Raw genomic sequence first — 15,564 nt, 5'->3', positions numbered from 1 at the left:
AGGAAAGCTACATTAAAAAGAAAATCTTAGAGTTTATCTTGGTGTCTACAGTTCCACAAAAATCCTAATCCTCTATTTGTGAGATAAGGTGACTCTGGAAATTATGATAATGTTGGGCCTAAATAAAATATTCACAAAGCTTAAAAACACATCAAATTAAAGTGACAGCATTTGTCAAAAACATAACAATTTATATGTTGGTTGGACACTGTCTGGAAGTTTTACAAATATGGAAGCCATTCAGATTGGGTTTGCTTTTATTGATTTTTTTTGTTTAATTCATTTAGTTTCTGTTCAGCTGTAAAGCAGAAGCCAAAATTGTGTTAGTCCTTTGGGGCAATTTAAGAAAGGTCTGCTACATCAAAACAGTGGCTTATACAGTTCAGCTATTTCTACCCGCTGCAATTGAAAAGAAATTACACTGCACAATTCTAGGCATGCTTATTGGGAAGTAATTCTCCACTGAATTCAGTGGAATTTGCACGAATAAATCTATATCTTTAGCAAATTAGTATTGCACTTTCTAGAACAGGAAATAAACCTGAGAAATTAAGATTTATCCTAGCCACTGAGCAGATGGATTTCCTATGATGATCTCCTTATCTCTGGAGCTAATCCATTTACAAAGGATCTTCCTGTATAACTACCCTACTTGTGGTTGTCAGCTGAAAATGATTGGCAAACTCACAAACCTGCAGTGCTGAAAAAGATGCAGCCATTCTCAGAAATACATGATATTTTGGGCATGAATGCGGGGGTGGTATACATGTACCTTCCCTACCGATTCGCAAATGTGAGCATGTGCGAGCATCTCCGCGTATGCGGATATACTTCCATATGCACTTTTGGTGAGAAAATGGCCTAAATGGGTAGCCGTAGAGTTGTGCGCGGGTGGGCGGACCCACCCATGATTTCCACTACCGGTTTGGGCGATCCAGTTCGAACTGGTAGAATACCACCTCTGCATGAAGGGTTGGCTGGCTATAAGCAAGGAGCTGCTATGAATAGAATTTTGACCATTCTCCATGCATTGACCCACAGCTCCTTCCTCCAGAAGAGCTTTCTGCAAATGCCCCCAAATGTGTTGGGACTACAGATTTCAGAATACGTAGCCAATATATCTGGTGCATTCTTGGGGTTGCAGTTCTTATATTTGGAACTTTTAATTTTAATTCAGACCCACGTTTTCCCATGTAAATTAGACACCTTATGAACAATTGGCCCAAGGAACCCAAGGTCAAAGAAGATTTAAACCAAGAAGGAATGAGTGTTACATTTTTTGCTTAAAACCATCTTGAGGAAGGTGGATTTAGAAATCATATTAAGTTCATATATATATATATAGATGTGTGTGTGTGTGTGTGTGTGTGTGTGTGTGTGTGTGTGTGTGTCTGTCTGTCTGTCTGTCTGTCTGTCTTTGGTTATTTGGGTTTTCTCCCGCGTAAAATTGGAGGTGTCTTGATGTTTCAATGAAGTCTCATTCGTCATCTTCAGGCTTCGTGCTTCCAGGAGCAATATGAGATCTCGGCTGTTTCTTCCTTTTAACTGCCAGTCGGGGTTTGAGCTGATTGGGTGAGAGCTTGGCTGTTGTTGGCCAATTTTACGCGGGAGAAAACCCGAATAATATATATAGCATTCCTGAATAGAATTGTGATGCTGATTGCAATAAACAATAGATGTTTTATTTTAATATCACTGTTGCAGGAACATTTGCACTTTGTGACAGAAATATCACAGGATGAGATTTTTATCCTGGATCCAGAATTGGGGGCAGCTCAACCAGCAGGGACACCCCCAGGAATGCCTGACCTGGTGGTAGAGCAGGCTTCTGGGTAAGGCTTCTGGATTTTTTAGCTTCTCTTCTTTTATTTTCATATACAATTTTCCATATCCTTAAAGATGGATCTCACATGGAGGTTTTTGTTCAAGCATATTCTTTTTCTAAACAACTTGATCCTTCTGTTTTCCAGGTGCTTTAAGCTATAGCTTCAAATCATTATTGGCTATGATGAATGCCACAAAGCAACTCAAAGTTGCTATATCACCTACATCATATCTACATTTATACCTTCAACGTCTGTTGTCATTGCAGTGTGATGACACCTTAATCTATTCCCTTCTTTATACAGTTTTAGTGGTGCTTCTGACATTGCTGGATTTCAATTCCCAGCAGCCCAAATACGGCCAATGATGAAGGACATTAAGAGTTGGAATTAGTTGCCTTTTGAAGGACTGCCATTCTAGACTCCCAAGAAGTCATAGCAGTTGGGACCAGAATTTCTATCGCTAAGTGGTGCAGTCATTTCTTAGTGAGGGCAACCTTGGTAGCTTTACTTATTTTATTTATTTATTAAATCTATATGTTGCCTATCTTGCTATCTAAACAGACCCTGGAAGAGCAGTTGCTGTCGTAATCCCAGGATCATATGGGTTGTTAAGTGGGAAGAGGTGAGAGTCCCAGGAAAGCAGATTCACTGGTGAGAGCTTTGGGTGATAGCTACTGACAGTTAGATGGATGTCATGAGGGATGCAGGCAAGCACTGGAATTGCTCAGGTGGCATGGTAATGCATAGGTGCTATGGACAGATGCTAGGGAGCAGATGAGTTGGTGCCACAGGAAGGTCTGCAGCAGGGGTGAAATCCAGCAGGTTCTGACAAGTTCTGGAGAACTGGTAGCGGAAAGTTTGAGTAGTTTTGAGAATTGGCAAATACCACCTCTAGCTGGCCCCAGACTAAGGTGGGAATGGAGATTTTGCAGTATCCTTCCCCTGCCACGCCCATCAAGCCACATCCCCAGAACTGGTGGTAGAAAATATTGAATTTCACCACTGGTCTGCAGATGTTGCAGGGAGGTGTTCCTGAGCACAGATGAATGGGCAGGTGCCACAAAAGGGTATAAAGATGCCACAGGAAGGCATTCCTGAGCATGGGAAGGTGCACAGTTGCTGTAAGAGTATGTGCAGTGCTACAGGCAGGTGTTACTAAGCAGGGGCTACTGTGCAGGTGTCGTAGGTAGAAAATAGGGAGTGCAGGTGGATAGGTGAAGGAATGACAGGAACACAAGTGACTTACGACTTCCTGCCTGCTTCCCCATTGACTTTGTGGGAACCAATAGGAAATGTCAGAAGTCATGATCCATAAGACTCCAAGGGCACTGCAATAGCTGGTACTTCAACAATCCATCAGAAGTCCCCCTTGTTCAGCGCCATTGTAACTTTGGATGGTTGTTGAATGAGTGGTTGTAGCTTGAGCACTACTTGTATGGAACTCTGTAACCACTGCACTGAAAGCAGTTTGGAGAGAAAATTGTAGCATAGAAAATAGATTACTCCACCTGCATAAACGTCAGAATAGTATTCCTTTTGAAGACTGCCTTTCGAAAGTGAAAATAAAACTGCAAGGAAAACATAGGAAAACAATCTTTTTTCCTTTGTCGCCCTTTGTAAGACGTGTACCCAAGAGGGTATTAGCCATTTGTAGGTGCAATAATTTTGAAATATTTATGTCACAAGGTAGAAAACAACATATCAGGCCCAAGATGAAATCACAGAATAATAAGAAAAAAATTAAAGAAAAATAAACATAAAACTCCTTACACATAGATTCAGCAAAATAGATTAAGTAAACCATGGTAGAAACTTGTAGTAGAGCACAGAATTATGTGATTCCTATCTATAGAACTATAGATACATTTGTGTTTATATTTAAATAGTTACCTTGTGTTTCCAAAAAAAGTAGTACAGGTCGTGACCCGTCAAAACCGCAGACGACAAAATCGCGCTCGACGAAAGCGCGCATTTGACGTCATCACGGCACGACAAAAAAATTTAAAAATTGAAATAAAAATAAAATTAAAGCAGTTAGGTTAAGGGTTAGGTTTAGGGTTAGGTTTGGGGGGGTTAGGGTAAGGTTTTCGCTTTATTTTTACATTTATTGATCACAGCGCGATGTTTTCGTCGCGCTGTGATGACGTCAAATGCGCGCTTTCATCGAGCGCGATTTTGTCGTCCGCGGTTTTGTGGTGGAACCGTACAGGTAGACTACAACTTACAACCAAAATTTCTGTTGCTAAGGGAGACATTTGTTAAGTAAATTTTATGACCTTTCTTGCCACAATTATTAAGTCAATCACTGCAGTTCAGTTTAGCAACACAGTTAAGTCAATCCGGCTTCCTCATGAACTTTGCTTGACACAAGGTCACAAAAGGTGGTCACATGACCCTGAGACACCGCAACTGTCATAAATACGAGTCAGTTGCCAAGGGTCTAAATTTTGATCATATGACCATGGGGATGCTCCATAGTCATAAGTACAAAAAATGGTCCTCAGTCACTTTTTACAGTGCTGTTGTAACTTCAGTCCAGTGGTGGGTTCCCAGATCCCGTTCCAACTGATGTGCATGCGTCATACCACCTCCGCGATGCTCCAGCTGCTCAGCAAGTATCGCACAGGCGCTGTATGCGCCATGCATATGCACGGAAGCCTTAAAAGACAGTTAAGGAGCTCAGACGGGCAGGTGGGCCCTCCGGAGCACCGTACCAGAACGGTATCTGGTGCTCCGGGCAGGCTCCGGTACGTCCTTACTGGGGCATACCATCTGCAACCCACCACTGCTTCAGTCACTGAATGAACTGTTGTAAGTCTAGGGCTGCCTTTAGTCCATTAGTCATCTATGACAAATCTATATGTGCTTTTCATCTTTCTCAACTCTCACTAAGTTAATTGTTGAGCCTAACATTAGTGTTGCAATTTGTATACAATTTTATAAAATTGCTCCAAGAAGCAGATGAATAAGCAAGAGGATAATGTAGAAGAGGGCAAGAAATTTTGGGAATCATTGATTGAACCAACCAACCAACCAACCAACCAACCAACCAACCAACCAACCAACCAACCAACCAACCAACCAACCAGACAAAAAACTGAAAAATAAGTTGTTTTAGGAAGCAATCATCATGTTTCTTATTTGAAAATGTTTCTTTTCCCAGAATGTCCGATCGGTGGAATCCTGCTATTCGAAAGCGCATGTTGAGTGACAGCGGTTTGGGGAAGATGTCCCCTCATTATGAAGTCCCTGAGAAACAAAAGGAGGCCAGCCAGGCTCACCTGCTACAGTAAGAGTCCTCTAGATTTTTCAGCTTGGCTCTGCATTGCTTCCCTAATCAGAGGCAATACAAACTGCTCTTTAAAATGCATTTGGGTAAATTCTCTGCCTTTTTAGAAACAGTCTACTCTGCCATAACTGTTTCAACTGTTTTGCAATTTAAGATGAGGCTATACAGAAGAATGTAAGAAAGCTTCATTGATCTGATTCTAGCACAACAATATCTGCACTAGCTGGGTTCACTATTTTTTATCTGTCTGACTGTCTAATTTATATTCTAAAGAGTAGTTTATGTTAACCATTATTAGATGAGCAGAATTCCATGGCTGGATACATAGATAAAGCTGAGCCACAAACCATGATGTGCAAATTATGTTGTTTGAGCTCATAACAGTGCTAAGCTGTAGTATAGCAGTATTTGACTTCATTGTTGGCTGGCAGCTGTTCTCCATAGGCTCAGTTTCCCAACCTCACCTGGAGTTGCCAATGATGGAACTGTAAGCCTTTTACTAATAAAAGGTAAAAAGGTAAAGGTTCCCCTCGCACATATGTGCTAATCGTTCCCGACTCTAGGGGGCGTTGCTCATCTCCATTTCTACACCGAAAAGCAAGCACTATCCGAAGACGTCTCCCTGGTCATGTGGCCGGCATGATTAAACACCAAAGGCGCATGGAACACTACAGTGGTGGGTTCTGGATCCCGTTCCAACTGGTACGATTGGAACGGGCCCGGCGTTATCCACATGGGTCTTACCGTTCAGCGAGCCTCTGATGCTCCAGCTGCTCGGTGGAGCATCGTGCAGGCATTGTATGCGCCGTGCGTGCAAGCACCAAAGACTTTGAAGGCAGATAAGGAGTCCGGGTTGGCAGGTGGGCTCTCTGGAGCACCGTACTGGAACGGTACCCAGTGCTCCGGGCAGGCTCTGGTACACCCGTACCAGGGCGTACCGCCTGCAACCCACCACTGGAACACTGCTACCTTCCCACCAAAGGTGGTTCCTATTTTTCTACTTGCATTTTTACATACTTTCAAACTGCTAGGTTGGCAGACAAGTAACGGGAGCTTACTCTGTTACGTGGCACTAGGGGTTTGAGCCGCCCACCTGCCAACCTTTCTGATCAACAAGCTCAATGTCTTAGCCACCGAGCCATCGCGTCTCTTTTGAGACAGCTTTTACTAATGCAGTATATCAATTCAACAACAGTAGTGAATGGCTAAACTTGGGGATGGATTCTAAAGCTAACAGCTGGTGTTTAACTGTTGTCAAAATCATTTCTTGAAAACAGTAATAGCTGAAATAACAGACTCTAGATCTGAGGAAGCTGTATTTCTACAGATCTTATTTGGAATATTGTATCCATCCATCCATCCATCCATCCATCCATCCATCCATCCATCCATCCATCCATGAATGAATCCAACAACATCCAATCTCTTAAACATACAGTTGTCTGTCCCTGTAACCAACTCTGGAAACTTGGTCTTTGCAGAATGATGCATCCAGTTCCTGTAAATTCACAAGTCCAGATACTGTTGTAGCATGCAATAGTCTCAACTGCCCATGAACTAGTTTTTTTAAGAGATAAAAAATATATTCATAAAGCAAATGTAATTGCATACAACAGTTTACCTGTTTACAACATAATGCTGAAGTGTACCAGGAGCTTGGGAGGTGCCAATTTGAGTCGTGGCACGACAAAACCGTGGTCCACTAAAGCGCGCCCGATTAAAGCGCGTCGCTGACGTCATCAGCAGCGCGACAACAGCGACCGCGGAGAAAAAAGAGCGCTTTAAAAAGCGCTTTGAAAGCAAGCCGATTCACATTAAGGTAAGGGTTAGGTTTAGGGTTAGGGTTAGGGTTAGGTTAAGGGTTAGGGTTAGGTTTAGGGTTAGGTTAAGCGTTAGGGTTAGGTTTAGGGTTAGGTTAAGGGTTAGCGTTAGGTTTAGCGTTAGTTTAAGGGTTAGGTTTAGGGTTAGGTTTAGGGTTAGGTTTAGGGTTAGGTTAAGGGTTAGGTTTAGGGTTAGGTTTCGGGGGGGTTAGGCTTAGGTTTAGGGGTTAATTTTAGCTTTAGCGCTCACAGCGTGCTTTTTTCGTCGCGCTGTGATGACGTCAGGTACGCGGTTTCGTCAAGCCCGCTTTAGTCGACCGCGGTTTTGTGGTGGAACCATTTGACTTTCCTCCTCACTTTAAAATTAAAAAGAACCTCTCCTAATTTCTGTGTTCTAGAATACTTCTAGCTCCCGGAAAGTTCAAAAAGATTTCTTAGAAAATGAAAGAAAGAAAAAGAAAAGAGGAAGGAAGGCTAGAGTCCAGTGTGTACACTTTCTTGCAAGAGTAAATGGAGAAAGTTGAAAATATCTTGCAGGATTGGATCAAAGGATGAGGATATATGGCTGATAAATTGATGCACGATAACTGGCTATGTTTTCTGTGAATAATTGTTCTTGCCTGCAAGTCATCATGTGCCTAGAACTTTCCCCCAAAATTACAAATGCATGAAAGAGAGAGAAAAAGAGAGAACTCTCGAAATAATAAAAATGTTCAATTTTCTCCTTGCCTCTCTGATCTCTCTTTTGATCAGGAAATAATAGGTATTTCCCCATTTCTCCTCTCTGTTCTCATTTGCATTATGTTCCTTTCCTTTCACTCAGTGTATTTTATATTTCATTTGAAATAAAGAAAATGATGAAGTCCTGTTGCAGGAAGTAGAAATGTGATCATATGTCAGGTTTCTCATCGTTTGGACAGTGCAGAGAGATACATGGTAATAAGATCTCTATAGAATTTGGCTTCTTCATAAAACTTTGGATTAAAACTATATATTCAAAACAGGAGGGTGGAGGAAATGCTTTTGCTAAGGGCATCTGTCTACTTCTTTTTTTTAAAAAATGTATTTGATTTGAAAATTGTATCAAGCCATTTTTTTTAAGAGTGGACAATTTTGTATGTAAATAGAGGAAAATCAAAGAATGTAAGAAATAGATTTGTGTAAAATTTGCACATGCCAATTTAGAGGTATAGATACATATTAAAAACAGTTATCAATATGGTTTAAATATGGTATCATCGAAGAGGGGAAACCACCACTTTATTCTGATTGAAGGCCTAGTTTATCTCCATGCTGGTAATCATAAAATGTTCATTTTGGTTTTTTAATTAAATTGGATTGAACAGAGAGGACAAACTGAAGTTGCCTAAATTTTATTCATCATACCAGGTTGTAGTGACATAATGGGTGAAAAATGATTGTTTGGTTTCTCATTAATATGTAATGGAAAGTTCATGAAAAGAGAAATGTAAGCCCCCAGGTAGGGATAATATGATTGATAAAAGCAAAGGGAAAAAATGGAGTACTAACTGTATACCCCATAATAAAAATACAAACTTCCCATGGGATAGTTTTCGTCTCTACAAATTACCTCTGCCCTCATTGTTAAAAATAGAATTAAAGGAAATTTATGATTTGTGTTATGTATTGAATATATATATATATATATATATATATATATATATACACACACACACACACACACACACACACACACACACACACACACACACACACACACACACACACACACACACACACACACACATATATATATATATATATATATATTTGTGTTAAGACTTGCTAAAGTGAAAGTAACATTTAGATGACCCTAGCTGTTAACTCCAACTATTTTGGAGGGAAACTAAGAACATTCATATTTGAGTGGGCTTTTTCTACTATAATGATTGGTTAAGGCCCTGTGGGCCCAGAGTATAAGTTACAGGCATTTTCTTGCTATTCCTCAGTAAGAGTTTTGAGTCAATAAATGCTGTTGTATCTATGCTGATTTGCTTCTTGCCTACTGAAGTCCACTACACAATAATTTGACCCCAAAAGGTTGCTTGTGGCAACTTCAATTAGGGTAAATATATTCTTTGCAACTCTCCTAAACTAGAAACAGCTGGGATTTAGTTATTTAAGTATGTCAGTGAAAGCTATCTCGTTCCTCCTTGGTGACAGTGTCATAGGCATTCCTCTAGGTGGCACTCAAGTGTCAAGGATAACCATCGGTATATAACTTCAGTAACTTGCTTCCAACTTTATGTAGAACAATTAATTGTTTTAAAAGACCAGAAATACTAAAATACGTGTAAATGTATCTTAAGATGTGGAATAGATTTCCCAATCTGGGGCCACGCAGATAGGTTTCCCAGGATTTCTCTTCTTTTGGTTGAAAGCTACATAACTTGCTGAAAGATGTGGCAGAGGGAGAAATAACCAGAAGGGATTAGAATTTTACAGATGTCATTTGCATTTTCAGTTCCCCAAATTATTGTGGAAACTATAGGTCAGTATTACAATCTCCAATTTTCTTGGAATACACTAGGGAGAGAAAAAAAGGGAGAAAAAAAAATCAAGCTCCCTATTAAAAAGCCACCTAAATTGTTCAATCCAACAAAGTCAGAATAACGTATAGAAATGGGGAAATGAATAAAATCTTTTTTCATAGCTAAATTTCCTAATTTAGGAATGATCTAGGCATTTTAGTAAGATAAATAAATTTCACACTAAGAAATTTGGGGGCAACTACCGGTATTTGGTCCCAACAAGTCTAAAGTCCGTCCTTAGCCTCCCACTTTTAAATGTTTCCCACAGTTATATCTTTGAGAGCTGTTACTTTTATTTTATCCCCCCCCCACCATGCTCTGAAGGCATCACATTCCCATAATGCACTAGAAGAGACTCTCAGACATCTAATATTCTTTGGCCAATTGCTCCTTTCAATGTTAACCCCATCAGGTGCAGCCAGCAAGCTCTATGACACCCCCAACTAAAGAAGACTCTGAGGCTTGAATTTCCTCAAAGTTCCCTTTTATAAGATATGTCATATTGGCACATCTGGGGAAACCCGAATCTGAAAGTTTCCAGGCTTTCCCTACCCAAATGAAAGTTCAAGACCCTGCCCAGCACCCACATGTCCGTCACATGGTCCAATCAGGCACCATCCAAAACTGGAGATGCCTCCCAGTCACACCATCGCAGCTGCAAGGCAAGGTGTCCTTGAGTCTCTGAGAAAAGAATGTTATTTATAGCAGTAGCACTTAGACTTATATACCGCTTCATACGGCTTTCAGCCCTCTCTAAGTGGTTTACAGAGTCAGCATATCGCCCCCAACAACAATCCGGGTCCTCATTTTACCCACCTCGGAAGGATGGAAGGCTGAGTCAACCCTGAGCTGGTGAGATTTGAACAGCCGAACTGCAGAACTGCAGTCAGCTGAAGTAGCCTGCAGTGCTGCATTTAACCACTGCGCCACCTTGGCTCTCTGGTATATTTAAACTATATATCTCCCTTATTCCATATAATCCCCACTCCCATTTTCCCACAGCATTAATTGTGGCTGGCCTGAAGGCCCAATGCAAAAGATGGCTTCCAGGCCTGACAAGCTCATTCACAGAGCAAGAGAATTCACCCATTAACCCTTTACTCTGCAATGGGCACAATTGCAGTTGGGAGTTCATAGTATTGGATTTGGAGGCTATGTGAAATGAGGACTTTATGGAATAAATATTCAGATAATTAAAGGATAATGATCTACTATTCCCTGTCCCTTCTGCATGTCAGAAACCTAAAGCGTGGCAGAAGATTGAAGGCTGCTTAACACTCTGTTGGGACTTTGGAAATATACCAAGGTTCAAACTTCTCTGGAGATTTCTTCACAATTTTATTTTTTGCTAAAGAGACAGGGAATGCAAACAATTGGAGATGGCCTGGTAGTACATTTTATCAGGGACTGTATCATAACTTCGGACAGTGGAATATTTTTAGGGAAGATAAAGTCTCTAGCAGAATAGCACCGGATGACATATTTGACCAATGTCCTGGAAAGAGGCCCTTTGTTTATGAGAACATTACTCTTATGCATCCATTACTCTCCCCCACCCCTTGGCAGATGTTAGATTAGTGACCTAGTGTTGGCTTCTTTATCTTAATGGTTACAAGGAGAATACAGATAAGAAGCAAACATTAAAAACTGCAATCGTGCAAAGCCCTGGTAAGAAACTCTTTAATCCTTTCTGCGCAGGTATTTTTTTTTTTATGTGCAAAAGGAATAAGGGGCCACAACACTAATTCCTTGCCAGTCTTCCACAGTGCAATTTATCCTCTCAAGCCTGAAGCTAAACCTAAACCGAACTTCTGTGGGGAAAAATGGCATTGATGAAAATGGAGACAATTTGCATCGTTACCATGCGTCAGTCCATTACACCATAAGTGTCATTCTTTGAAAGAAAAACAAGCCATAAACTCAATTATCTAACTATGCGCCAAAGCCATGCATGGATACAACAACATGTGGCATCCCAGATGTTTGTTTTTATTCAATTTATTGGATGACTCAATCGACTAGTGATTTAAGACCATTTATAAGAGTGTTGAAAGCACTGATGGTCACGGCAATAAAACAGGAAAACAATAACCACATTAGGAGAAATAAAAACTCCAAACACAGATATTTCAGTGGCTTTACAAATTGCTTCCAATAGTCCCTGTCAGAAAAACAAAACTTTTAGGCTGGAGACATGTAGATCTGTAGATTTTGATGAGAGTCAAAGAGGGAAAGAGGAATGAAGATCTGTATTTGCTGAATCAGAGAAAGAATGGAAACGGGGGTTGAGAAGAGTGAAATCATTGGTGGTGTTATAAGAGATATTTGTTGTGGTCCGCCAGTGACCTGCAGAGCTGGCAGCAAAGTCGAACAGTGAGGAGGTTGGGGAGGAACATGGGCCAGTCCTGGAGGCAGGGGAAGGCTTGGACGACCGCTCTGTGTCAGAGGCAGATATGGGGCCAAGGCCATTTGGCAGTTCTCAGCTGCCTTCAGAGTAGTGAGACAGAGGAACAGCTGGAGCCTGTTCCCAGTGCGTGCATGCGCAGAGCTGCCAGAAGAAAAGAACAGCTCAGAAATCAGGGTTGACTTGGGTGTAAAGCCACAAGTGGGCTGTGAATGTCTCCTCCCGTAGGAAATAAAAGAGGAGCGAAAGGGTAGTGGGTTTTTGTAGGAAACAATTTGTTTGTTTCAGGAGTCTGTAGATCTGTCTGTGAATCTCAGAGGCTCTGTGTCAACTCTTAAATATTTAAATGACAGCTTTCCAATCTAGATAAGGTCTGTGGTCATTAATTCACCTTTGAAAGATTGTTTACCAGACCTTTGCTGAATGTGAATGAGAGGAATTCACCTTTGTTTAATAAAAGGGGTTTTGTTGGGACCAGGGAAGAGGATGATTCTATAAGACACCTTGACAGTTTCTAAATACCTTGCTCACGAAGTTTAAAACAGTGTATTGGAAACTAGAAGGTCGAGGCAACTTAGGGATAAAATTAGAAATGGGCAGCATATAAATACATATATCTGTACTGCTGGGGTAGGTTCCAGCAGAGACTACTGCCGGTTTGCTCAGTGATGTGCCGTGCGCGCATGCACAGTACAACTAAAATTGCTCTGTGCATGCGCAGAAGCAAAAAACAAGATGGTGGCAAATACGGCGCTGCCAGGACAACCAGTTCTGGGGTGTGGCAGGCTGGGTCACTGCCAGTTCCAGTGACCCAGACCGCCAAGCTACTACTAGTTCAGACAAACAGGTCCAAACTGGTAGAAACCCACCACTGGTATACTGCTGCTTTAAAGAATCCCTCTTGATCACATCACAAGCCTGATAGTAGATTTTCTCTAGCCATTGGTGCTGGGGGAATTCAATCACCAAATTTTGGGTCTGTGCTCTGGGTTCATGTACCCCATGGTATCTGTTGGTTTGCCCCAAGTGATCATAGTCCTGATTCGTATATGGGATTATACGTTACACTGTCTTTAATCCTTAGAGCACATGATATAATTTGAAGATGGTAATGCAATGTGCTATTCTTATTAGACCTCTTTAATACTATTGACTGACTGAGAAGTTTGGGAGTTGGGAGCATAGTTTCATGGTGGTTACCATGCCCAGCAGATTCCAGAGACTTAGCACAGCCTATACTCCAGACAATAGCACCCTCACTGAGGTCATTTATGGAAGCCAGAGGCAGTAATGGCTACTTTTATTCAAGTGACTGTAATTAAGTTGTAAAGCAAATGGAAGGAACATAAATCTGGAACATGGATATATAAAACTGGAGTATAGAAATAAATATATGCTGGTCAGGAACAAGAAACCAAAACCCAGGATAAAGTTCAAAGTACTGCATGTTTATTCCATGCAACCTTCTACATACAAGAATCTGATCTACTAACAGTCAAGATAAATTGGCAGCAGATAAGAGTCAACGGAATTCCGGGAGGATGGACTTAGGTCTCTGTTAGTGGTGTAGGGATTCCAGACTGATGATGTATTTGACCCTGCCCTCGGGCTCAACCTGGTCATCTCCTACATCACCTTAAGAAATAGATCTACAAAATAAGTACACAAGTAGTGTAGAAATAGAAACAATATAACAAATTATTACATATTGAATATATTATTATATTTACTAACAAAATAAATAGAAGTGTAATAGAACAAAAGGAAAATTTAAGAAAACAAGGAGATAAATCATACTAAATAGGTTTAAATCTCTTGTACATAGGAAGTATGGAAAATAAAGGCTCGTAAGGTTAATCACAAACTTGCTAGTGTTAATTTTCTAAGAAAATGCTAATTTACTATTTAAGTAATAGACTTCACCCAGTCTGGAGGTTAATCATCTGTCCTCTGTGTGGGTGTTGTGTCATCTGCAAAAGAACCCACTCTGAATGCCTGTCTGAAGCAGATATAAATGGGATACAATAATTGTGTGCATACATACAATTGCACATTAACATCCTTTCAAGCTTCTCTTTAAACATCATCTGCATTCTGCCTAAAAAAAGAAATCACTTAGAAGAACAATTTTAGAACTAAGGGGAAAAAAATAAATATCTAAAATTAAAGAGAAAGAATTAAAGAAGAAAGAAAGGATTTAAATATTTAGATGCAGGGTTTCCTTATTTAGTTAAAACACATTTTCCCCAAACAAGGTAGCAGGTTTGCAGAAACAATTTGCTAAAGTAAAGAAGAGGCAGTCAAATACCAGACAGGGTCAATAAAGTTATTTTGTTGTTTGGCACTTTATATTCTTAAAAGCTGGGCGTGAAAATGCTTTGGGTGGCAGAGGCTCTTGTTTTGGGTAAAAATAGCAACTTTTTTTGTTGGTAAAAATAGCTGCTTTATGGTTGATGGTTCTCTAGAGGCATTTGTCTTTATAAATAATGCACTGGATTGCTGGAATTTTTTATAAAAATATGCCTGGAGGAGGATCATTGAATTGTCATGAATCTTGAAATCCCATCGACCCAGCTCTGCGTTGCAAATCCCTTCCCTTGATTACTTCCATTCCAGTGGTGGAATTCCAATAATTCAACAACTGGTTCTCTGCCCTAATGACTGGGTGGGCATGGCCATGGTGGTCATGGAAAGGGTGTGTGTCAGGCAGCACTTGGCCTCCTGCACACCCCTGGGAGCAAAAACAGGCTGCAGGGAAGAGCGTGCTGCCCCCGTGCCCCATTTTGGGACTTGTAGGCCTCCCTGCAGCCTCCTGGGAGCAAAATGGGCCATGGGGGGGGAGCCACAACCCCCATGTCCCATTTTGGGCCTAGTAGGCGTCCCTGCAACCTCCTGGGAGCCAAAACGGGGCATGTGGGGACTCCTGGAAGAGGTGGGGCAGGAAGGGGTGGGGCCAGCCAGCAATGTAACAACCGGTTTGCCCAAACCAGCCCAAACTGGCTGAATCTCACCACTGTTCCATTTAAATAGATTCCTTCCTTCTCAAACTGGAGCAGATTTCGATTTGGAAATTTTGAAAACCAGTCATCAGCTTTTTAGAACTACCAGTTCTTTAGAATTAGCTGCTTTGTAACATTCGGGTTGGGATTTTGGTTCCACCACAAATCCGCGAAGCCCTTATCCGTGGAGACATAAGCGCGAAGACTAATTCGTGCCGTTTGAAGCGCTAAGGAAAAACGCGACCCTACCGCGCTGACATAATCGCGGAGGGCAAATCTGCGCATTCCCAAGCACTCAGTACCCTAAACCTAACCCTAAACCTAACCCTAAACCTAACCCTAAACCTAACCCTAAAACAAACCCTAAAACAAACCCCTAAACCTAATCCTAACCCTTACCTTAATTGAAATCGGCTTTCTGCTGCGGCACCGTTTTAAAGCGCCCTTCTGTTGCCGCGCTGTTGTCGCGGCGGTGATGATGCACGATGATGACGTCGCGGCTTTAGTGACGTGCTTATGTCTCCGCGGATAAGGGCTTCACGGTTTTGTCGTGCCACGGGGATTTCAGATGCTAAATTCATGATCTGGGATCTGTGAGTTACCATGAACAGGAGGTAATTTGAGTAGATGCATCTGGCTTTAAAAGGGTTGCTGGCTTTTCTGGTTAGTGTAAG

The 15,564-nt window shown here is 41.3% G+C and overlaps 1 protein-coding gene across 1 annotated transcript in view; it reads left to right on the top strand.

Moving 5' to 3' along the window:
• The window catches only part of DGKI (diacylglycerol kinase iota), a 316,253-nt gene that overhangs the window by 248,264 nt on the left and 52,425 nt on the right, over positions 1–15,564 (top strand). Inside the window, 2 exon segments of the mRNA XM_087722998.1 lie at positions 1,705–1,832; positions 4,990–5,115. Coding sequence (XP_087579124.1) covers positions 1,705–1,832; positions 4,990–5,115 — 254 coding nt within the window.

Source organism: Thamnophis sirtalis, unplaced genomic scaffold, assembly GCF_051295495.1.
Source record: "Thamnophis sirtalis isolate CommonGarterSnake01/CBP01778 unplaced genomic scaffold, rThaSir2_p1.2 scaffold_9, whole genome shotgun sequence".
Taxonomy (NCBI): Eukaryota; Metazoa; Chordata; class Lepidosauria; order Squamata; family Natricidae; genus Thamnophis; species Thamnophis sirtalis.
This window is presented reverse-complemented; position numbering and strand designations above follow the sequence as displayed.